Consider the following 26,257-nt stretch of genomic DNA (forward strand, 5'->3'; position numbering starts at 1 on the left):
TTGTTGTTTTTTTAATAAGGATTTTATTTATTTCTTTTTATAGATAGGGAAAGGGAGGGAGAAAAAGAGGGAGAAAAACATCAATGTGATGTGAGAGAGAAACATTCAGCAGTTGCCTCTCATACATGCCCCAACCAGGGACCAAACCTGCAACTCAGGCATGTGCCCTGACTGGGAATTAAACTGGTAACCTTTTGCTTTGTGGGACGATGCCCATCCAACTGAGCCACACCAGTCAGGACTGAATAATTGTTAATGTTGCCTTTCCTGCCCTGTCTCTACCCAGAAGTAATTTGATTTCCCAAGTAGTTAATTCTGCCTTCTCCTTTAATATATCTTTCCCTTTCCTTTCCACTCCCCTAAATCCCTTAAAGACAGATTACTGGAGTAGTTCATGTGAAAGTCATCCAGTACAACCATAATTCAGAAATTAGGTTCTAAAGTGAACAAGTAGGGTAAAAAATCTCCTAGAGACAGTACATAACCCTTTAAAATCTTATGGGAAGACAACACATTGCAGACTTACACAGAGTTTTAACAGTAAAAGAAAAGTGTCTTAGAATATCATTGTTTCTTTGGTTGAGTGTCAGAAAATAATTGGCTTGTGTTGTAGAATGATGGTATGTGACAAATACAGTACAGGTCTTTAAACCTCAGTGTCACTCTCAGAGTGTCATTAATACCAGATATTGACTGAGCTATTGATCAGATTCTCTTCTGTCATCTTAAGTTTACCAAGCAAGAATAAACTCATTGCGTGGATGGCAATATTTGTTGAGAGCCTACTGTGTGACAGGGACTTTTTAAATGATGTTTTAGGATATAGCAAGGAACAAAAAACAAACAAAATAATTCATTCCTCCATTCAGTGTACATACTAGATTAGGAGTTCTTTTGAACTCATAGGCCAATAGAATTCAGGGGCTGTTTGTGCATTTGGATGAAGTGGGGAAAAAAGTACATGTTTTGTTCACTAACATCTGAGTGCAATTTAGCATTCCCTCCAATATAGGCAATAAACTTCAAGATAGTAGTATCTGTGGAACTTTTCACCATTTAGGAAATCGCATACAGTATTATCACATTACAGTTGTAGATATCTCTAGGTTATACTGACTATTAGAGTTGTTGAAGCTTATTGAAGAGTAAAAAACCATATATATTATATCCAAAATATGTTTTCAAAAATATTTTGATACCTATATTTCAATATAATTTATTTCCTGTGCAGTTCTGTACATTCTCTTTTATGCATTTTAAGTCACTTTAAGCTGTATTTTGAGAGAAAGTTTATACAATTTTGCAAAAGGGATTGTGGTATAAAAAAGTTCAGGGAGCCTGTACTGATAGAAAAATATAAACAATGAGCAATATCAAAGTAAATTATATACTGTTATGGAAGGTGATAAGTATAAGAAAAATAAAGGAAAGGAAGAGACATGGGGGAGGTTGGAGGGAATTTCCATTCTAAACAAGATGTCAGAATTATCCCCACTGAGAAGGCACATTTTAGCAAGGAGAAAAGGATCAAGGCAACACCAGAGACCTTGATGTAGGAACATGTCTTGAGTGATCCAGGAACAACAAGGTGGCCATGTGATGGAGGGAAGGAGGAGTAGAAGGAGATAGGTCAAAGGATTTTGGGTGTTATGGGGCATTTTATGTACGACATTGTAGGCCATTCTTAGTGAGATGATTGGGAGCATGGGATAATCTTGAGTAGAGAAGTCACAATCAAGAAGCTTCAACAAATTCCTAATATTATTTGTATTTTTTAAATTATAAAACATTTCAATAATGATAGGAGACTTGACTTCAGATAGTAAACACACATTACAATATTCAGGTGATGTGTTGTAGAATTTTATACGTGAAACTTATTTTTTTAAGTATATATTATTGATTACATTATTAGAGTTGTCGGAATTTTTCCCCTTTGCACCCCTCTGCCTGGTACTCCTCTTCCCTCCAGCAATCTCCCCTCTTAGTATGTCGATGGGTCACGCATGTACGTTCTTTGCCTACTCCATTTCCTATATTATTCTTTACATCCCCATGTCTATTTTGTACCTACCAATTATGCTTCTTAATCCCTGTACCTTTTCCCCCATTATCCCCACTCCCAGCTGATAACCCTCCAAGTGATCTCCATATCTATGACTTTGTTCCTGTTCTAGTTGTTTGCTTAGTTTGTTTTTGTTTTTTTAGATGCAGTTAGATTTTGATACTTGTGAGTTTGTTAGCATTTTAATGTTCATAATGTTTTGATCCTCTTTGTTTTCTTAAATAAGTCCCTTTAGCATTTCATATAATACTGGCTTGGTGATGACATATTCCTTTAGCTTTACCTTGTCTGGGAAGTACTTTATCTGCCCTTCCATTCTAAATGATAACTTTGCTGGATAGAATAATCTTGGTTGTAGGTCTTTACTTTTCATCACTTTGAATACTTCTTGCCAGTCTCTTCTAGCCTGCAAAATTTCTTTTGAGAAATCAGCTGACAGTCTTATGGGAACTCCTTTGTAGGTAACTCTGCTTTTCTCTTGCTGCTTTTAAAATTCTGTCTTTATCTTTAACCTTTGGCATTTTAATTATGATATGACTTGGTGTGGTCCTCTTTGGGTCCAACTCACTTGAGACTCTGTGCTTCCTGGATGTCTATTTCCTTTGCCAAATCAGGGAAGTTTTCTTTCATTATTTTTTCAAATAAGTTTTCAATTTCTTGCTCCTCCTCTTCTCCTTATGGCATCCCTATGATTCAGATGTTCGCACTTTTGGAGATGTCCCAGAGTCTTCTTATACTCTCCTCACTTCTTTGAATTCTTGTTTCTTCATTCTGTTCTGGTTGAATGCTTATTTCTTCCTTATGTTCCAAACCATTGGTTTGAATCCTGATGTCCTTCCCTTCACTGTTGGTTCCCTGTGGATTTTTCTTTATTTCACTTAATGGTTCTTTCACTTCTTCCCTTATGTCTTTGCTATACTCAATGATTTCTCTGAGCATCCTGATCACCAATGTTTTGAACTCTGCATCTGATAGGTTGGCTATCACCATATTATTTAATTCTTTTCTGGACTTCTGTTCTGTAATTTGGGCCATATTTCTTTGTCTCCTCAATTTGACAGCCTCCCTGTGTTTGTTTCTGTGTATTAAGTAGAGCTGCTTTGACCCCCTACCTTAGTGTACCTGTTAAATTGTATGGGGCGGAGCCTTAGGTATTTGCCAGGGCAGAGCAACACGCTTCACTCCTTTCTGGTGCTGTGGCAGCGGGAGGGGTCAGAGAGGGGACAGTGCTGCTGCCTGGCTTCTGTAGGCTTCTCTGGCACTCTCCATATTCCAGTCACTTTACCCACCCCCTTTATGCATCCTTCCAGCTGTTGCCCTAGTGTTGAATACCAGAGTGTGTGGGTTTGCATGAATTTTAAAACTGGGCACCTTGAACAGACTCTCCTGAGTAACCTGTAGTTTCTTCTGCTGCCCAACCCTTACTGGTTTTTCCAGCCATAAGTTATGAGGCTTTCTCTTCCTGACACTGGAACCCTGGGCTGCGCTGTCTGGTCTGGGACTGGGATCACTTGCTCCCAAGGTATCGCTCCTGATTTTTATCCACCACACATTTTGGACCACCCATTCCACTGCCACCACCGCTGCTTCTCTGTGCCACACTACATTCTCTCTGCCCTGACTCCCTGTCTCTGCCCCTCCTGCCCATCTGGATGAATATGGCTTCTTTAAATCCTTTGTTGTTAGACTTCCATACAGTTTGATTTTCTGGCAGTTTTGGGTATTTTTTTTTGTTTTAGAGTTAGTTGTGATTCTTCTTGTGCTTGTGCGAGGAAGCAAAGTGTGTCTACCTACACTTCCACTTTGACCAGAAGTTCTCTTCCTGAAACTTACATGTAGTTTTATTAACCAAAGTCACCTGATAAATTCAATAAAAAATAAATAATTATAAAAATTTCAAACATATAAAAAACTGAAAGAACATAATGAACTTATATTTATCATCTCAATTAACCAGTTATCAGGATTTTGTACCTTAGGTTTTAAAATGGATCACTCTGGTTGCTATTTTGAAATAGACTTAATGGACAGTAAAATCATGGACTCTGAAATCAGGGAAACCAGTTGGGAGGCTGTTAGAATTATCCATGCAAAACAAAAAAAATTGTGATGGTGGCCTTCGTCAGTGTAATGTTGGAGGTGATAAGAGTTTAATTTTTAAAGTAAACACAACAGGATTTGGTGAGTGATTTTTTATAGAGGATGAGAGTACTCAAGGATTACTTTGCAGTCACTGTTTATCTTATTATTTTTTTTGCTCTTTTTTCTCTTTGGTCTCAGTGTTGATTTATGTGCATTAAATTCATATGCTGCAACACTCCTTTACTTAAAATTTCTTGGGAAAGACTGAGATGTTAATGTCAGAGTGAGGGCTATAATCTTCAAAATTGAAGAATGACCTGTTTTTTAGCCTCTTTCTGGAGCACTGTCCAGCTTGATTCCTTTTGATAGTGGGGATTTACCTTTATATAATAGAGCACTGGTTAACTATGTGAAATGTTTAAAGTCAGGCTGGCTGGTTGTCATGTATTTGTGGAAGCAAGCATAAGGGGAGGAGCCGTGTTTAGTCCCATTTTTACCACGTAACCCATTTTATTTGGCTTTTGTCTTTCCAAATTCAGATGTTGGCACTATCCCTTGTGTTCTACTTGTAACTCCTGTGTGCCAGATGGATTTCTCCATAGGTGGCTTTGGCTTTCCCACAGTGTGGTGGCTTTCGACTTTTTACATAAGTACCCAGTGGTCCAAGGGCAGTTGTTTCAAATCCAAGTGAAAATTCTTTTATTATTTATGCCCAAGTTCAGAGGAGGGAAGTTAGACTCCAGTTCATCATGAAGGAGTAGCAAGATTTTTGGAAGAGCATATGGAATGGGGGATGCCACCGTGGCCATGACAATTTGCTACTACTTCTTGGTTGGAAAGAATGATGTAACAAAGATTTAAATCAACTTAATGGTTTTATAAGAGATATGGATTTTATGAATTTTATTTTTTTTCTTGTTTTCCCTTTTGTATATATGGCACTTATATAGCAATTTTACTGAAAACCTTAGCACTTTTGATTATGCTTTGTAGGGTCTCAGATTTCTCATCACTCCTATCTCCAGGGCTACTGTTAGTAACACATTCTTTTATTGTGAGGATTACTCTTTAGTGTCTTGGCAATGAGATTTGTTATGCTGCTGACCTGTGGATTTTAATTTAGAATTCATATTTTCAGAAATCACTGAATTCATATATTGGGCATCATTTGCTAAATTATTTAACCCTTTCTTGGTCAATAAATGGTATATTAATTTAAAATATGCTCATCTAATTAAAGTACACACACAAATAGTTTTCTACCTAAAATATCGCTTTCTTCAACTTGATATATAAATCATCTCTGAAACTTTGTTGAGATTAAACAGAGTATGACACTATAGATATAGTGATACATACTCTTCATTTTAAAAAAGTTGTTCTATATCCTCTGTTAATTTGGAAAAATCAGAACTGCACAAAACTTGAGAGAACAGTCTGAAGGAAACCCATATATTTATCTCCTGCAATCATCAACTGTTAATATCTTGCTGCATTTCATCTACTCCCTCTTTATACACCTTCTTTAAAAAATTATTTTTATATCTTCCACAAAGATTTTAGCATTTTTTGGAAGGAAAGCTTAGTAGCCATTAATTGCTTTATTATTTTATTTTAAGGAGTGTCGACTTTTTATAACATCTTTCCTATTCTTTTTCAGGAAGGTAGCATCTGTGACTTCTCTTCAAATTTTTAGGAAACCCTAAAAATCTGAAAGGTTTTTAAAAAAATAGTGTTTCTTGTTGTTTTATTATAATTAGGGTGAGAATCATGACAGTTATTGAAAGTAGACTCGTATTTTTTTCCATAATAACCTTTCTTTTCCCTGCATAATTTAAATGAAATGTTATGGCGTGAATGGCAAATTGTTTACGTCTACATTTTGGAATACCACCACTAGAATTTAGGTGCTGGGAAGGCAGTTCCTGTTTTTTATATATATATATACAATTTTAAATTTTTTTAATTTATAAATCATGTTTATTCTATTAGAGTTGTCTCAGTTTTTACCACTTTACCCCCCTCCCCCATCCCATGCGCAACCCCCGCTCCCACAGTCAATTCCCAATCTGTTGTCTATGTCCATGGGTCATTCATACATGTTCTTTGTTTAGTCCCTTCCCCTTCATTCCACCATGATCCTCTTTCCCCATCCCCTCTGGTCACTTTCAGTCTGCTCCATGTTTCCATGCCTGTGGTTTATTTTGTTCGTTGGTATATTTTGTTGAATAAAGCCCACTTATAGGTGAGATCATATGGTATTTGTCTTTCATCAGTTGGCTTATTTCACTTAGCTTAATATTCTCCAGTTCTATCCATGTTTTGCAAAAGGTAGGAGTTTCATTCCTCCCTCCCTCCCTCCCTCCTTCCCACCCTTCTTTCCTTTCAGATTTTTATTAATATTTTTAATGTCAAAGTTAATTATAAAATATTAAAAAATGTAAAACCATTACAAAGCCTCAGCAATTAAACCAACATGACACCAGCACAGAAATAATCAAGTAGATCAATGAAATATAATGAGCATTATAGAGACAAACGTATGTAACAATGTAATATATGATTAAATTGATATTTCAAATCAATGGGTAAAATAAGGCTTATTCAACAAATAAGGTGCATGGAACACTATTACTTGAAATTAAACAAATATAGAACCTTATTTCACACATTGTACAAGAAATATTCCAGTGAGTTAAAAATCAATATGTAGAATCTAAGGAGTTTTAGAAGAAAATAGAACTAATGTTTTTCATGACCTGAAGTAAAATATTCAAACCCAGAAGCTATAAAGTAAATATTGACAATATGACTACATTAAACATTTAACTATATAGTAATATACATATAAAAAAATTAAAGGACAAGGAATAGAAAAGTATTTGCAACACATCTAAAACATGGTTAATAGGATTTTTGGGGTTTTTTTAGGGAAAGAAGTTCTATAAACCTTTAATTAATAAATGGATAAAGAATACCAAAAACTCATTTAAAGGTTTTTAAAAATAATAGAAATAGGCAAGAAATATACTAAAACAGGTTTAGTTTCAACAAATAGTAGAGGAACAATTAACATTATTGTCACAATCAGATTAATGAGTATTAAAAATATTGGTAATATCAAGTATTGGCAACTCTGAAAGGAACTGGGTATTCATACAAACTTTTTCTGCATCTTAAAGCAGCCCCTTTAGCATATTTTGCAGTGTTGGTTTGGTGGAGCTGTATTCTTTTAACCTTCTTTTGTCTGGGAGACTCCTCACTTTGCCTTCCATTTTGAGAACCTTGCTGGGTAGAGCAGTGTTGGTTGCAGTCCTTTGCTTTTCATGACTTGGAATATTTCTTGCCAGTTCCTTCTGGCTTGCAGTGTCTCTGTTGAGAAGTCAGCTGCTAGCCATATTGAAGCTCCCTTATATGTTACTACCTCTTTCTCCCTTGCTTCCCTTAGGATTCTCTGTTTGTCTTTGATATTTGCCATTTTAATGATGATGTGTCTTGGAGTGGACCTCATTGGGTTCCTCTTGAATGGGACCCTCTGTGCTTCCTGGACTTGTGTGACTTTTTCTCTCCTTCAGTGAGGGAAGTTTTCCATCATGACTTTTTCAAACAGGTTCTCTTTCCCTTGCTCCTCTTCTTCTCCTTCTGGTATCCCTATTATATGGATATTATTATGTTTCAGGTTGTCCTGCATTTCTCTCAATGCCTCTTCATTTTTTTAGTCTTTTTTCATTTTCTTGCTCTTTCTGGGAGCTTTTCTCTATCTTATCCTCTGGTTAACTGATTCGATCCTCTTCTTTATCTAGCCTGCTTTTGATTCTTTCTACTGTGTTCTCCAATTCAGAAAATGTATTCTTCATTTCCTCTTGTCTTTTATTGATAGATTCTATGTCCTTTTTCATGCTGATAGTTTACAGTCAGTTCCTCGTAGTTTCCCTTTAGTTTTTTGTAATTCTCTCTGAGCTCACTGAGCTTCCTTAGACCATTGTTTTGAACTCACTATGTGATAGTTTACTTGCCTCTATTTCACTTAGTTCTCTTTTTGGGGATTCCTCCTTTCCCTTCTACTGGGGGGTGTTTCTCTGTCTTCCCATTACTTGTGAGAGTCTTCCTTTTTGCTTCTGATTCTTAAATTGCTCTGTCTCAATTTCCTGTCTTTCTGGTATGAACTTCTGTTGTTGGAGACTGCTGTTTTTTCTTTCTTTCTGGATCTGCCTTTGATAATGTCAGGTGTTGATCCTGCCTTGAGCTTAGGCAATCTGTTTGAGATATCCACAAATCTACTGTTTGTGACTGTCTCCTTTAGCTGTTAATCTAGTCACTCTGCACTCAGCTGGCTGGCTTAGAGACATCACAGTGCGGGTCAAAGTCCCTCCGGGGAGCAGGGTTATTGGGTCCTCTCGTGCTGCTGCTGCTCAGGGGAATGGCCTTCTTGAGTAAGGCGGCTGCTGCCGTATGGGGGAAGAGTCAGCACCAGGATCCCGTTGGCTACTCTCTCAGTTCTCTCTGCAAAGCCTCTGTCTCCAGTCTCTCCTCAAGTGTGTCTAGACCACTCTGCACCCCCTTTAGTAAGGGATCTACTGTCTGTGTCTACCACTCTGTACTCAGCTGTCAGGTTTTAGCACTACCGGGCCTAAGCCAAGCCTCCTGGGGATGGCGCTGTTGGGTCCTCTCATGCTGCTGCCACTCAGGGGAGTGGTCTGCTTGAGTAAGATGGCTGCTGCTATATGAGAAATGAGTCAGCACCGGGATACCCCAGGGTACTTCTCAGTTCTCTTCCCAAAACCACCTTTCCCAGTCTCTCCTCAGGCATCTCTAGTCCACTCTACTCCTGCCTTTGCCGGCACCCAGGGTAAATGGTTGGAAACTAAAATTTATGTGTTGGTCCGTTAAACGGCTCTTTGTGTCTCTAGCTGCCCGTCTCTGGCAAGAGCAACCCTGCCGCTTTGCACAGCTGGCTGTTATCTCTGTACTTTTTGGGCTCTGGTGCTATAGGCTGGAGATCCCCTCTTATGGTGTAGACTCCACTCTTCTCAGGGGGATCCAACTGGCCCTTTCAATATCCTTCTCGTGCTATTGCCCATGGGTGCCCCACTCGCCTTCTCAAGTCTGTACCACATTCCTTACCAGTTAGATTGTACTAAAGCTGATTCTTCTGTCTGTCCAAGGTTAAAAGGTTTCTCTCTTGCTATTGTTTGGTTTTGTGTTCCAAGTGATTTCTCTAAAACTTAGTTGTTAATTCCAGGTTGGTCCTGAGGGGAGGTCAGTGTGACTTCTACTCACTCCTCTGCCATCTTGATTTTCCAGTTTCTTGATTAGTAAATATTTATTGAATGAATGTGTAATTCAGTGTAATAAATTATGTTCTTAATGCAGTTTTCCATGAGCTCCAAAATATATTGGTGATGCTTTCAAATTTGATCTATTATTTATGTGACTTTGCTTTTTTAACTTTTGGTGTTCTTTAGTTAAATGCAAAATGAAAACTTTTCCGTCCTCACAGCAGAGACAAACTATAAAGTGCTATTGTTTTCCTTTGTGAGAATCATGTTGATTACATGGTATTGAAAACAATGATTCATTCATTGTGCTTTAGTTTCCTTCAGGTTTATAGTTATCTGAGATCTAAACCCCATTCTGCTAAGTCAAAGAAATAATGGAGGAGTAAGAAAACCTGTTAACTTTTCTGAGAACTCTGAGAAATGGGAATCTTGAAATGTTTGGAAATTTATCTTCTAATCAGTGTTTACTTGCAGTTTTGAATTTTTCAAGCACAAAACAAATGAGATAATTTTTTCTAATTTTGTCAGATGGGGTGTTAGCAAATGAAAGGATTGGAAAAATTTTAATGTTGTATGTTAAGTATAGGTAGTTAATCTAAAGATTAAGAAACTATTAATTACATGTAAAAGGAATTAAAATTTTTTTATTTTGAATATATTAATGAATGGAAAATAATGAAGTCAGTTAGTTTTAGGTAAGCAAGCTTGAGTTTTTAATAGACTGAGCAGATAGGCTCATTTCATAGTATATGAATATATTAAGCATATCTTAATAACAGTGATTTAAGTTATAGTTTTAGAATACAAGTAAAAAGCAATAATTAAATCCATATTTTTAATTTAATATTTTAAAAAATTGTACTTTTTAAACAATTTTGAAAAATTTTAAAGATGATAAAATGGTAAGGATCTTTGTGGTTGTGTAAGAGGCAATTGCATTTAAAGATATATTTAAAATATTGGGTAATGTTCTTGAGGATCCTCCTATTTGCTGTAGTTCTATCCAACAGCTATGCAGTTGGCCAGATCATTTACATTTTTGTGTGCATCCTCTGACTTTTGACTCTAATGCATATGTACTTTTGTATATTTTTTTGTTAGTGGAATTAAGGTATATTAGATTTGAAGAAATGGAACCTTCTATGATTAGTATGGTTTATTAAAATATCTGTTTTAACAGTTGGTGAAATGAGTATCAGTATTCCTGTTTAGATATAAAATCTAGGATCAAGGAAGTTAAATCACTCACTTGAGGTCACAGAACTAAGTAAGTGGAAGAGTTGTAGTTCAATTAAAGTTAACATTATTGTACATTAAATGATTTTTTTCTGCCTTGTTCAGAAGTAAGCCAAATAAATAGTTATTTTTCTTTTATATTAAGGCTGCATTTATTTATTTTGTTTGACTGTTCTAGTGTTTTCCTTTACAGGGATGGTTTTAGATTTTCATCTCAAGAAGCTGCTTCTAGTTTTGGCGATGATAGACTACTAATAGAAAAATTTATTGATAACCCTCGTCATATAGAAATTCAGGTTGGTACATTTTAAGAAGGCCTCTGATTATGATTTTAAAATTGTGTCATTATTTATATTGGAAACAGCCTTTCTTCCATTTAGAGTGACTAATTGTTCTGATATGTTGGAATTAAGTACAAAATACAGAATGTGCATCAATTGATAACCCACCTTTGGGATCTGGTATGCTTTTTGTCAAAGTGCCAGAACGTCGGGATCGGGAATGAGATAAAATCTCAGTTCCAGAAAGAAGCAGTCCTGAGATGCCGGGACAGGCTAAGTATATTCCACCTAGATACTCATTTAATCTTCAGAGATATAGTCATTTTAGGGCATTTTTAAAAGAGAAGTGCTTGACCTGGACTCTTTATTTTAGCTTACTATATGTCTATGTGGTTCACTATAACAGGCATTCTGCTAGAAGTTAGTTGTATAGAGATGAGGAAATTACTTTTTTCTACTCAGAATGAAATTCTAATGTAGCTGTTAAAAATGGTTGTGAGGTGTAATTTCAGCAAAACAAAATGGGTTTTTTTAAATAAAACAAAAAAGAAAAAGACAAGTTTGCTGAAGTTTTCATTTTTCTGTTAGAAATGTCTTTGTGCTAATATTACACATTATGGCTATGAATTGATATGTAGTAACTAAATTGATTAAAGTTAGATGAAATTGATTAAATTGAAGTTCTTGAGGGTAGACTAGTCTTATTCACTTGCTGTCCCCAGCAAACAGACCAGTGCCTTTCATATTACTCATATTCAATAAATATTTGTTAAATTATGTTAAGTAATTATATATTTATATCCATTTATTTTAATTAGCCATGGCATGTAGTCTAGGTGATACTTTTAAATATAGGTGAGGGTGTCTTCCAGGGGCTGAAATAGCCAACAGAGATGTTTCCCTACTGATCTACATTTGAAAGTTTTTTAGTTACTTATTTTTGAATAATTTGTGCATAGGATAAAGAGAGTTCAATGAAAATTAAGCATACCTTTCACCCTTGTCTCCAAGTTTCCTGGTTTCTATCCCTAGAAGCAGGGACTGTTACTATGTCTTGAATATCCTGCCATAGTCAATGAAGAACCTATGTATATGTCACCTGTTATTTTTAACTTGAGATCACAAATACTGTATCCTTTCTTGGGCTGAACTGTGCACAGGCAATTCAAAAGGCACTACTCTGTTTAAGCCACACAGTTTCTCAACCAGGGCACTACTGCCATCTTCTATGCTGGATTCAGGGATTCTAAAGTTCTTTACATTATGTACAACAGTCTGTTGTGAGGCTTTTTTCAGTAAGCAATATACCTGAAAGATTTTTTCATATCGAGTACACGTGTATCTTTAAAGGACTGTATTAAATTTTTTTTTAATACCTACATGCACATAAGGATTAAATTCCTTTTTAAACACTTTTTATTACAATGTTGTCTGTTTACTATTCTCTTCATTTATTTAATGTAGTAAATCATTGTCACATTATTTTTGTTGATTGCCTAGTAAATGAAAAAAGTTTTAAAAAGAACTAGGAGACTGCAGAATTTAGAGAAAAAAAACCTCTACATTCTATATGTGAATTTTATATTTTACAGTTGGAAATATTTCTGAGAATTCCTGGTTACTGTGGCTTTATTTCTTAGAGACGAAGTCTATTTTTAGTATCTTTTCAACTAGAATAAAAAAAGAGGTTTAGAGTTACAATGATTTAATATATTTTTAGATATACTTAATGCAACCATCTTTAAGAGTCATAGAAATAAAATTTTACCTCATTGACATTTTATTACTCTAATATTTTCCTTGAAATCATTGATGAGCTTTAGATAGGTTAATTTTTATTCCTAAAAATTAACTTTGTAGTCATATTAACTACTCACTTTATAGCTTACTATATCTGTTATAGCTATGGTCTTTTAAAAAATTTACTTACTGAGAGAGAGAGAGAGATTTGTTGTTTTACTTATTTATGCATTCATTGGTTGATTCTTGTAAGTGCCCTGACTGGAAATTGACCCTGCAACCTTGGCGTATTGGGATGATGCTCTAACCAACTGAGATACCCTGGCTAGGGCCAATGATGATCTATTCTTATTTTTATTTTTTCAGTATCCATATAAAATATTAAGATTATATTAGGCACTATTTATAATGCACAAGGAAACAGAATGACTTACCCAGGGAGATTGCATAGTTGTTTAGAACTAAAATTAGTACCTAGTGTTCTGGTTTCTAGAGCAGCCTTTATTTCTGTGAACTTAATATATGCATTCAGTAACAAGCATTTACTCTTTAATCCTGAAAATAGATTAACCCATTCCTGAAAATCAAACATTCTATGTAAAAAACATTAACAAAGAGCCTGTTGTAGAGTTGTCAGATTTAGCAGATAAGACATGTTAAATTTGAATTTCTGATAAACAGTGGTTTTTATTTTAAAAAAAGCAAAAATATGTCTCATGCAGTATTTGGGGCACATTTTTATTAATTTTTTTATTGTTTGTCAGAAATTCAAAATTCCCTGGGTATTCTGCTATTTTATCTGGTAACTACAGCTTATTTCCCATTATTACAAGTGGGAAAAATCCTCATGTATTTTTATATATTAACCCCAGACTTTTTACTAGTTTCCTATACCAAAAATAAAGCACAATAAAGGCATCTATATGTAAGTGATGGAGTATGTATTGAATGTAAATAAAAAAGTATTTCCTGGTAAACAGATGTTTAATAATATTAACAATAGATGTTTTGTAGTGAGACCCATGACTCTCCTAATAAGCGCCATGGACATTTAGGTTACAAAATTTGTACAATTGATGCTGATATTTTACCCAGTATATTCAAAATGTAACATGAGAATTTTTTTTATTTCAAGCCTTTGTGATAAAAATGTTTTGAGTTTTGGGGTTGTAAATATAACGTTTTTCTCTATTAACATCAACCAAAAGAGGAATGAATATGTTCTATGAGGTCTGAGTATTAAAAACCAAGGGTATTACATGGGGAAAATGTTAAGTGGGCACATGCTCTATGGATATGGCTATATAATTTTTGAAATGGTATTGCTGTTTCAGGTTTTAGGTGATAAACATGGGAATGCTTTGTGGCTCAACGAAAGAGAGTGCTCAATTCAGCGAAGGAATCAGAAGGTGATAGAAGAAGCACCAAGGTAAGAGTTTCTCCTGATGAACATTTGTAACAGTTTGCTTTTATGCACTTCTTTTCCATTTTATTGGCTGAACTTGCTTTAATAGTCATGGTAAAACCTATATTTTTATAATTAAGAATTTTCCACTTGATCTTCCTCAGTACTTCACTGCATGAAAATGAGAGAATGCCTGAAAAATAAATTGGGGCTTTATTAGAGCAAAAGTTGGGTGGATAACCACTATGAAGCCAACAAGCTTCTAGGTAACATGGATGCTGAGGGTGTTTCTAGGCATGTGGAATTTCTGGGATACATGCCTTTTAGGCTTTCCTATTGATGATGGTATCATAAAGTTGATCCTGAATTTCCTGAATTTGTCCTACTATGAAAAGGTTTCTGGGCATGGTTTTAGATATTCCTTAATTTATCAGAACTACTTCAGGAGCACCTCTCCAAGCCATCTCTTATATGTTTGAGGTTCCTTTCATGGGACTTCATTTTTAATTTGATGCTAGGTTGGTATTTTTAGATATTCTGGTTTTCTCTTATTTCTTAAAAATACCCAGTTGAGTGTACATTGTTATTTTTAGTAATCAGGCCCTAAGGAATACAGCCACTTATGACTTTCATCAGCCTAGTTATTGTGCCTTGATATATTGTGTGAATAGTTTCTGAAAAGAGTAGTTGTGAATATGAATGAATTTTTAATCACAGAGTAGTGGTCAAAATGAAATTTCACTTTATGTTATTTGTTAAAATATGGTGTAGTATTTCATTATTTTTAATTTTTATTTTTTATCAACCGTCTTTTATTAGGTGTTAAAAGGATTCAGAGGTGCTGTGCAAAGGTCATGGTCAGGAATGTGGAGTCCACACTGGGCCCTCTTCAGTGGTTACTTGTGTCACAGTTTATGTGTGAGTTCCTCATAATAACAGCAGTAGTTGAAAAGCACATAAGCTGCTGGCTCCATAGAGATGCCAGCAAAGCTCCTGTTCATCACATTGACATACTTATTGTAATACCAGTAGTAACACCTTTGAAACACTCCAGCAATGACTTTAAGGGTGAAATCCCACATCAGTATCCAGCTTGGAAGCTCCCCTATTAGGACATCCATTAATTTCTTCTCTTTCAATGGTACTACTGACGCCATCTTGGAGTCCAGGCATCCATGCTCCATATAGTGTAGTGTTTAAAAATGCAGTCCCCAAACTCTGCTACTTCTCTCATTGAGGTGTTAGAGGAGGCATCTATGTTCCCTCCTCTTGATTCTATGCTCTGTGACTACTTGACCAATAGACTACATAAACATGAGGCTGTTCCTAGACCTTATGAAACTGCCAGCTTCTACTTCTTGTCTCTTGGGACGCCACACTTAAAAACCAGTCACCATGCTGTGAAGAGTAATCCACTGTAGCTTACATGGGGTGAGCTCCACCTGGGCTGAGGCTCTAACTGATAGCCCAGGACCAGCATGTAAGAAGGAAGGAAGGAAGGAAGGAAGGAAGGAAGGAAGGAAAGGAAGAAAGGAAGGAAGGAAGGAAGGAAGGAAGAAAAGGAGGGAGAAGAGGACGAAGGGAGAAAAAGCAAAGGGAATGACTTGTGTCTTTAGGAAGGTTCCTAGAACATGCTTGTGTTGATTGTTTGGCAGTGATCTGATGATAGGCACTTTGCTAGGGAAGCCGGGAAATAACAGTGCTTAGCTGAAATTCTAGTCATATGGAAGAAGGGAACAATGGATGCTGGTAGAAAGCGTATGACACTTCATTTTATTTTGGAATTTTGTGTTTTCTGTATTACTTCCGATATAATTAACTTTCTCTTTTTATTCAAAACTCACTCAAGTCTTACCTGGGATGATAAAAATCTTTCATAGACTTAAAACCTTGAGTCATGATTTTTGTTTATTGTCTCTCTCTTACTCCCCCTCTCCATCTTCCCCACCCCATGTGCGCTCGCCTGTGCTCTCTCTCTCTGTCTCTCTGTCTCTCTGTCTCTCTGTCTCTCTCTCTCTCTCTCTCTCACACACACACACACACACACACACACACACACACACACACACAGTATTTTTCAAATGAACACACAATCTATTTAGAGGAAAAAAAGGAGGAAAATTTAAAGCAGTGGGAGTCAAATTAAAAAAAACCCTAGAATTGATCGTTAATAATGAGTTGATACGTATCTGTGTATTGTGAAATATTAATGTAATTGGAACATGTAGTTTTTAGTTCCTATAATGAGAATTTACCACTTTGCTTTGAGTGTAGTGATGAGGTTAATTATAGGTCTGTGTATCACTACCAGAGTTTATAAGGAAAAAGAGAAGACCAGGTAGGACAAAAATAGTTTTACTCAACTGTACTTGAGATTCTTCAAATGCTATCATATTCATCTTTAGCGGGGTTTCTTTCTTTTGGTTGCACTAATTTTATCAGCCAGTTATTGTTGAAATGTCATCTATGCCTATATCTTTTAGGTTGATGCATAATTATTTCTAATAGGCAAATAAGGTTTCATAACATCTGAATCCAATAATTAATCCGAATGTCACCAAAAGGGAAAGCAGTGGTATACTTCACACCTGTGACGTATTCTTGCCTCATGTTTGCCCCCATGAATCCATCCTGACTGTATTCAAGGCTCTAGATTTAACCAGCAGTTTTTAAAAAACAGGCATATAATACAAATGTTAAAAGACACTGTGGGGTTGCATGCAGTTGATACCAGAATATGAAGAATGAGACAGCCAGATCTTGGTTTAAAAAGAACGAAAAGGAAAGAGAGCATTACAAGTTAAGACAATCTTAAGGATTTAAAAACCAATCGAATGTAGTGATTGGGCTTTATTTGGAAACTGATTCAAAAGTTAGCTGTAAAAAGATATTAATGAGATAATCAGGGAAATTTGAATATTAAATAGATATTAAATACTATAAAGGAGTTTTTATTAATTTTTGAAGTGTGGTTTTGTTACGAAAAAGTACTAATAGAATCAGTTATGGAAGTCTTTATGGGTAAGACAATATCTAATTTGGGATTTGCTAAAAATAAATGGGTTGATCTGGTAGAAAAGTGGATATGCAGCATACATGAAACAAGAGCAGTTATTACATATGAAAATCAGGTAAATTCAAATAAATCATACTATTCCATAATAAAAATTTTATAAAATGTTATTTTTTAAAAAAAGATTTTTTAATTTATTTTTAGAGAGAGGGGAAGGGAGGGAGAGCGTGAGAGAGGGAGAGAAATATCAATGTCCAATTGGTTGCCTCTCAATATGCCCTGAAGCGGGGACCTGGCCAGCAACCCAGCCATGTGCCTGGACTAGGAATTGAGCTGGTGACTTTTTGGTTTGTGGGATGACAGCTAACTCACTGAGCCACACCAGCCAGGGCAAAAATGTCATCTTAATTTTACTCATTTGAGAACAATTTAAGCAAATTAAATTCATTGGGGTGACATTGGTTAATTAAATTATGTAGGATTCAGGTGCATAGTTCTGTTATATGCCATCTGAATATTGTACTGTGTTCATATCCCAAGTGAAGTTGAGACCATCTTAATCCACAAATAGAAGTCAGTGTTTTGTATTTTAGAACCTACTTGCATTAGAAGCAAGATGTGCGAAAATGCAGAAATTATTCGATAATTTTTTTTTCAGGGTTTATTAAAAACTTTTGGTTTTACTTTCCTGCTAGAATGTGATTTTCATATTGCAAAACAAAAGTTTTGAGGATTTATTAGCTGTACAGTCAAATCTTGTTATTTGTGGTAGTTACGTTCCATAAAGTCACTGGAATCACTGAATCAGTGAATACTGAAGCATTGCTTCTAGGGGAAAGACAGGGTTAGGTTCGAGCCTCTCTTTAGAACATTTAACCAACTGGTAAATACATAACTTTGTTTTATATGTGCTTTTGTTGAAAGACACTTTGTTTAATAGATATTGTTGATTCATTAACATTGAACTTACAGTCCTGGCCCCAGCTCTATAATGTGTTCCTGAAGGAAGCTCAGTAATTACACGTTTTCTCCATAAGGCACATTGTTGCCTTCTTGTGCGTAGGAATACTAGATTGTACTTCAGCACAACATTCAAGGGCCATTTTAAGCAGCAAAATCATCCCTCCCCACTGCCCCCCCCCCCCGCCCCAGAAAAATAAGAATGTAGCACTAAGCAAACTGTGAAAAGGACAGTTGTTTCCACTATGAGAGGTGAAACAAGAAAGCAGTCACCTTGTTTGATCTCAGCTGGGAACACTCATGTTGTTGGGGGTGGTCTGAATTATTTTTGCTGCTCTTAGCTTGTGTGTGAATGACCACAAAAGTGCTGTGAGTATTAATTTTGAGGTTACAAATATTAGGAAATACATATTGATAAATATGAAATCTATAAATAATAAGGATCAATCATATATGTTAGATTCCAAGAATTTATTTTTCTCCCAATTTTAGCTTGAAGTGATTCTGAATATGTATTTTAAATTGTATTAATTGAAAACTACTGAGCTGCAGTAGTGGTATATTTTATAAGTTGCAATAAAATGTGGAAAGTTCAAATGTTTTATGAAAATCTGAAGTTGACTTATTTAAACATGTGTAATAACACAATAAGGATATATTATTTGTAAAGCATATAATATGAAATCTTAAACTGATACAGATGATCATATCTGAATAAACTTTAAGAACATTTTTTATATAATGCACACAAAAGATACTTTGATTTTTGTTGAAAATGCATACTCTTTCTATACTTGTAGCATTTTTCTGGATTCTATGACTCGAAGAGCCATGGGAGAACAAGCTGTAGCTCTTGCCAAAGCAGTAAAGTACTCTTCTGCTGGAACTGTAGAATTCCTTGTGGACTCAAAGAAAAATTTTTATTTCCTGGAAATGAATACAAGACTCCAGGTAAAAAAAAAAAAAGCTCAGTTTTTTATTTCCCTCCATGCCTCTACACTTAACTCTTCCTCACCAATGCCCTTTTGTGTTTTATAAAAAAGTCAAAAATCAACTTTAGAAAGTATTAAATAAAGACTTAGTTTTTATGCTTTGATAAGACATCTGTTAAGAATGACAGATAAGTGTCAAGTTAATTTGATGGTCAGGAGCTAGCTCTTCATTATGATTACTATTAATACTTCATATGGGGAATTCTACTTTGCTTTTTTTCTTGAACTTCTCTCGATGAACACCATTCATTAGGGTTCATGTGCTCTTAAGAGAAACTACTCTAGATATTATAAGTAGAAAGGGATTAATCGTTGGAAGGGATTATGGAAGGAAGGGTACCTAAACTGAGCTTCCCGTAATGACTCTCAGAATTCTACCACCAACCTGACTTCTAGAACAGCCATCCCTACCAGTTACAAGGTTGACAAATCAAGTGGCTGCCCCTGCAGCTGTTGACTTTAAGGACATACCTCTTTAGTTTCCATAAAGATCTCAGGAAGGCATTGGTGCTTTAACTAGCTGGTGGCTTGATTTTCTCCCCACTTTCCTTTTTTTAAAAAATTTAAATTGTAAACTATAAGTACACATAGAGGAAGGTACATAGAACAGAAACATAGTTGAACAAGTTATTATAAAACAGAAATCTGAAGGATCCAAGGTGGCAAAGGAGTAAGTGGAAGCTGCACTAACCTCCCCCCAGAACCAATCTGGAATTACAACTAAATTATAGAGAAGTAATTCAGAATAACCAACTGGACACTAGTTGGAGAGAAACTTCATAACCAAGGACAGACAGAAGAAACCACTTCACCACAACAAGACTTGAAGGGAATGTGGAGGAGGCACAAGAGGGTTGGCTGAGCTCCCATGAGCAACATTTGAAGTTCCAGAGGGATATTTCAGTAGTCATGGGGTTTCCCCCTGGGAAATGTAGGGTCTTAGCCCTAAGCTGGGCTCCCCAGCCTACAAAACCAGAGCTCGAAAGGAACCCAGATAACATTCAGCTGTGAAAGGGATTTCTGTCTGCCAGGGATAGATAACTGGAGACACAGAGATCCTCTGAAAGGGCCAATACACTAAATTTCACTTGTAGATGCTTATCCTGGGTTCTGGCAAAGGGAGGACAGAGTGGACTAGAGATGATTGAAGAGAGTCATAGGCTGCTGGCTCTGGGGAGAGAACTGAAGGAACAGCTACCAGGATCACTGTGCTCAGTCATTCCCCACACTGCAGAAGCCACCTTTCTCAGCCAAAGCACTCCTCTCCAGGTGGCATCAGCCTGAGGTGAAGTAAGAGCCCGGCCCACAGGAATTACTCTGCCCCACCCTGTGCAGCTTAGGCTGGGCTGCTGGCTACAGTTTGATTAGATGAACAACTGATCAGTTTAACAGGTAAGGTGGAAAATACAAAGAAGCAGCCAAAATGGGAAGACAAAGAAACCCAAATGAAAGAACAAGAGAGTTCCCCAGAAGAAGAACTAGATGAAATGGAGGAAAGCAATTTATCAGATAGTTTAGCATCATGATTATAAGGATACACAACAGCAAGACATAGAAACCATAAAAAATGATCAGTCAGAAATAAAGAATGCAATGTCTGAAATAAATAATACACTATAGGGAATAAAGAGTAGGTACATGAAGCAGAGGATTGAATAGGTGTTTTGGAAGACAACTTAGAAAAAAACACCAATGCAGAGCAGCAAAAAGAAAAAAGAATTTTAAAAAAATGAGGAGACCTGAACATTTTGGGCAACATGAAGCAAAACAACATCTGCAACATGCAAATAGCAGAATGAAAAGAGTGCTAGCAAGGAATCAAGAACTTATTTGAAGATATAATGACCAAAAACTTCCCTAACTGGTGAAGGAAAAAGACACACAAGTCTGGGAAGCTCAGAGAGTCCCAAACAAATTGGACCCAGTGAGATCTACACTGAGACACATCATAATTAAAATGACAAGGTTTAAAGATAAGGAGAGAATCCCAACAACCACAAGAGAAAAGCAGGTAGTTACCTACAAGGGACCACCAATTAGACTGGCATCTGATTATTCAACAGAAATATTTCAGGCTGGAAGAGAGTGGCATGAACTATTCAAGTGATGAAAAGCAAGGACCTACAACCAAGGTTACTTTACCCAGCAAGGCTACTATTTAAAATTGAAGGAAAAATAAGGAGCTTCCCAGACAAGAAAAAGCTAACGGAGTTTGTTAATACCAAGCCAGTACTGTAATAAATGTTAAAGGGCTTGCCTTAAGAAGGAGAAGAATAAAAAAGAAAAAGAAAACCTGAGGAAAACAGTCTAACAATAAAATGGGATTACATATGTATCTGCATCTGTTAATAATTGCCTTAGATGTAAATGGCTTAAATGATCTGACCCATAAGAAAACAAGGATAAGAAAACAAGACCCATATATGTGCTGCCTCCAGGAGATCCAGCTTAGATTGAAAGATACACACAGACTAAAAGTAAAGGGATGGAAAAATATTTCATGCAAATGGAAAAGAAAAAAAAAAAGCTGGGGAAACAGTACTTATATCTGACAAAAAAGACTTTAAAACCAAGGCTATAGTAAGAGACAAAGAAGGATGCTACCTAATGATAAAGGGAACAATCCAAAAAGAGGATATAACCCTATAAACATTTATACACCCAACATGGGAGCACCTTAATATGTAAAGCATATCATAAATCTTGATTGACATAAAGGGAGAGAGATCGACAGAAATACAGTCATTGTTGGGGATTTTACTACCCCACTGACTTAAATGGATAGATCTTCCAGGCGGAAAATCAACAAGGAGACAGCAGCCTTAAATGAGACACTAGATCAAATGGATTTAATTGACATTTTCAGAGCATTTTACCCTAAAGCAGCAGAATATATATTTTTTTCAAGTGCACATGGATAGACCACATGTTGGGAAACAAAAACATGTCTCAAAAATTTAAGAAGATTGAAATCATATCAACATCTTTTCTGACTGCAATGCTATGAAACTAGAAATCAATCGCAAGAACAACACAGAAAAACACTCAAAGACATAGAAGTTAAATAAGATGTTACTAAACAATGAGTGGGTCAACAGTGGGATCAAGGAAGAAATCAAAAGATACTTTGAAACAAATGAAAATGAGAACACAATAATCCAAAATCTGTGGGACACTGGGAAAGCAGTCCTAAGAGGGAAAGTCATAGCATTATGGGCCTATCTCAAAAAAACAAGAAAAAGCTCAAATAATTTAACTTCACACTAAAAGAAACTTGAAAAAGAACAATGAACAAAGCTCAAAATTAGTAGAAGGAAGTAATAAAGATCAGAGCAGAAATAAATGAAATAGCATCTAAAAAGGTGATACAAAAGTTAAATGAATCCAAGAGCTGGTTCTTTGAAAAGATAAACAGGATTGACAAATCTGCAACCAGACTCATCAAGAGAAAAAGAGAAAGGTCCCAAATAAATAAAATCAGAAATGAAAGGGGAGAAAATAATTTGCCTTTTTTAAAACTTTAAATCAGTGGTATCATGTGTTTCAGGATATTTCTGTACCTAGTTTCTTTTCTCAATATTACGCTTAGTAGAGTCAACCCTGTTGTTTTATGTATCGCCCAAATGATACTTTTTTGAAGAAAATGCCACTGTGTACCAATTTTATTTCTGTAGATACTTAGTTTGTTTCCAGTTTTATGAGATTTGCACTTGTTTGCTAGGGCTCTAGTAACAAAGTATCACAAACTGGGTGGGTTAAACAACAGAAATTTATTCTCTCAATGTTCAGGAGGCTAAAAGTCTGAAACCAAGGCAGCCTTGGTTTTTTCATGGGGGTCCTCAGGAAGAATCTGTGCTTTGCTTCTGTCCTAACTTTTTGTAGCTGCCAGCAATCTTTGGTATAAATCCAGCCTTTGGCTCAGTCATCACATGGCGTTCTTCCCTGTGTTTCTGTGCCCAAGTCCTGCCCCCCTTCCAACCCCCTTATAAAATAAGGGTGCTTAGTCATGGTATTTAGTGCCCACTCTAATCTAGTATGACCCCATCTTCTGCCAAGACTCTATTTTCAAATATGGTCACATTCACAGGTTCTGAGTGGACATGCATATTCAGGAGACACTATTTAATCCAGTACATAATTTTAAAAAACAAACAAACATGTTAGTAATTCAGTAAGCTGTACATACATGTGTTGTATACACTTTTCTCTTTATATGTTATATTTAAAAATAAAAATGTTTTAAAGGTAATCACATATGGTCTATAGGAGCAATTTTCATTTATCTTTAAACTCATGGCACACACAAACACTATTAAAATATTGTGGTACACCAAAAACATATTTTTTGCCAATGTGACCAAAAAATAGGTATAATTTTGATTGATTTAAAAAATAGTAATTACCTACCCTTTTTTCTCCAAGTGCCTTTAAAAAAAAAATCAGGTGTCTATACTTGTAACTGAGGATTTCTGGTACCAATCAGATGTAACGTTATTATGCAACATGACCAATAAGGTGTAACTCTATAGCACCTATATATTTGATTCAAGACAGGGCTGTTATATCAGATGGCTATTGTTGTGTTGGCTGCTGTCATTTAAAGAAAAAGAATCTCATAGTCAAAGGGATAAGAGGTTAGTGCACCTGACTAAATAGGGACATTGCGTGTTTTACAAATTCTTGCAGCACGCTGGTTGAAAAATCCCTGGTGTGTAGTGATAGAAAACAGATTAGCAGTTGCCTAGGACTGAGGGTTGGGGGCTGATGGCAAAGGGGTGTAGGATGGTAGAGAGAGCAGTAAGTGGCGCTTGTGCCTGGAAATGGAATCAACCACTTTCGCCTTAGGCCTTTATTTTTGGCAGGGGTGGAGTTCCAGGCAGGAGATCCACAGGGGTTAAGTTTTTTGTATTGCTGTGCTTATCCTTTATGCACTTGGGTTGTGGAAGATTTTTTATCAGTTTCTATTCCACCCTTAGCTTTAGGATTTTCCTCTGATCTTCTGTTTCAGAAGATGTGTCTTATGCTCTGGCCTCTTTCCCAGAAGTGGACTCCTTTTACTTGTTGCCAACTGCAAGAAAGGTTTTGTCTTAATTTAATTTAATTTTTTAAATTACCTAGTTTATTACACCATCTAATGTTTTGAAAGGATGGTTTATTATTGATTAAACAAATTTTAATTGAATTTATTGGGGTGACATTGGTTAATAAAATTATATTGGTTTCAGGTGTACAATTCTAAAACACATCATCTGTATATTGTATTGGGTGTTCGCTACCCCAAGCTAAGTCTCCTTCCATCACCATGTATACCCCCGTTACTCTCCCCTACCTCCATCCACCCCCATTTTTCCCTCTGGTAATCACCATGTTCACCATTTTGTTGTCTGTGGCTATGAGTTTTTTTTTCCCCCTTATTCCCTTCACTTTTTTCACCCAGCCCCTCAACCCCCTGCCTCACACTGACAGCTGTCAGTCTGTTTTCTGTATCTATGAGTCTGTTTTTATTTTATATCTATGAGTTAGTTTATTTCATTCATTACACTCCACAAGTAAGTGAAATCATATAGTACTTGTCTTTCTCTGAGTTGCTTATTTCACTTACCATAATACTCTCCAGGTCCATCAATGCTGTCGCAAAGACTTTGATTTCCTGCTTTTTTATGACTTCGTGTTAATCCATTGTGTAATTGTATCAGAGCTTTTTTTGTCTACTCGTCTACTGCTGGGGACTTGGGGCTGCTTCCACATCTTAGCTATTGTAAATAATGCTACAATGAACATAGGGGTGTATATATTCTTTTGAATTAGCGTTTTGGATTTCTTCGGGTATATTGGTGGGTTATAAGGCAGTTTCATTATTAATTTTTTGAGGTAACTCTGTATTGTTTTCCAGAGTGACTGCACCATTCTGCATTCCCACCAAGAGTACACAAGGGTGGGTTCTCTTTTCTCCACATCCTCACCAGCACTTGTTGTTTGTTGATTTATTGATGATAGCCATTCTGACAAGTAGGAGATGATGTCTCATTGTGGTTTTAATTTGCATTTCTCTGATGATTAGTGATGTGGGGCATCTTTTTCATATCTCTAGTGGCCATCTGTCCTCTTTGGAAATGTGCTATTCAGGTCCTTCACCCATATTTTTAATTGGATTGATTGTTCATTTTTTTAAGTTAATTAAAAAAATTAAATCCTGTTTATTCTATTACAGTTGTCTCAGTTTTTCCCCCTTTGCCCTCCTCCACCCATCCCACCCCACCCTTCTCTCCCACAGTCAATTCCCACTCTGTTGTCCATGTCCATGGGTCGTTCATACATGTTCTTTTTTTAGTCGTTCCCCTTCTTTCTTCCCCTTCTTTCCACCATTGTCCTTCTTCCCCCTCCCTTCTGGTTACTTTCAGTCTGCTCCATGTTTCCCTGCCTTGGGTTTATTTTGTTCGTTAGTTTATTTTATTGAGTAGATTCCACTTACAGATGAGATCATATGGTATTTGTCTTTCACCAACTGGCTTATTTCACTTAGCTTAATGTTCTCCAGTTCCATCTATGTTGTTTTCCATCATTACTTTTTCAAACAGGTTCTCTATCCCTTCCTCCTCCTCTTCTCCTTTTGGTATCCCTATTATACGGATATTATTATGTTTCACGTTGTGCATTTCTGTCAATGCCTCTTCATTCTTTTTGAGTCTTTTTTCATTTTCTTGCTCTTGCTGGGAGCTTTTTTCTACCTTATTCTCCACCCATCCCACACCACCTTGGAGAATAAGGAGGGCTTATTCTCCAGCTTGCTGATTTGTTCCTCTGCTTCATCGAGCCTGCTTTTGAATCTTTCTACTGTGTTCTTCAGTTCAGAAATTCTTCATTTCTTCTTGCCTCTTATTGATAGTTACTGTGTCCTTTTTCATGCTGAATAGTTTGCAGCAAGTTCCTCATAGTTTCCCTGTAGTCTGGTAATTCTCTCTGAGCTCACTGAGCTCATTGAGCTTCCTTAGAACCATTGTTTTGTACTCAATATCTGATCATTTACTTGCCTCTGTTTCCTTTAGTTTTCTTTCTGGGGATTCCTCCTTTCTGTTAGACTAGGTGGTGTTTCTTTGTCTTCCCATTATTTGTGAGGCTCTTCTCTTTTGCTTCTGCTTCTTAAATTGATCTGTCTTGATTTCCTGACTTCGTGGTGGGAACTTCTATGGTAGGAGACTGCTGT

At 36.2% G+C, this 26,257-nt stretch overlaps 1 protein-coding gene across 4 annotated transcripts in view; it reads left to right on the top strand.

Moving 5' to 3' along the window:
• PCCA (propionyl-CoA carboxylase subunit alpha) overlaps nucleotides 1-26,257 on the top strand; it is a 409,489-nt gene that overhangs the window by 156,022 nt on the left and 227,210 nt on the right. For all 4 annotated transcript variants that reach the window (XM_054574346.1, XM_054574344.1, XM_054574345.1 and 1 more), the window contains exons 10-12: nucleotides 10,856-10,958; nucleotides 14,018-14,112; nucleotides 18,862-19,012. In XM_054574346.1, the coding sequence (XP_054430321.1) occupies nucleotides 10,856-10,958; nucleotides 14,018-14,112; nucleotides 18,862-19,012 (349 nt within the window). The remainder of the gene's footprint in view (nucleotides 1-10,855; nucleotides 10,959-14,017; nucleotides 14,113-18,861; nucleotides 19,013-26,257) is intronic.

This window comes from Pteronotus mesoamericanus, unplaced genomic scaffold (genome assembly GCF_021234165.1).
Source record: "Pteronotus mesoamericanus isolate MK-2021 breed Mesoamerican mustached bat unplaced genomic scaffold, CSHL_Meso_final contig_26, whole genome shotgun sequence".
Taxonomy (NCBI): Eukaryota; Metazoa; Chordata; class Mammalia; order Chiroptera; family Mormoopidae; genus Pteronotus; species Pteronotus mesoamericanus.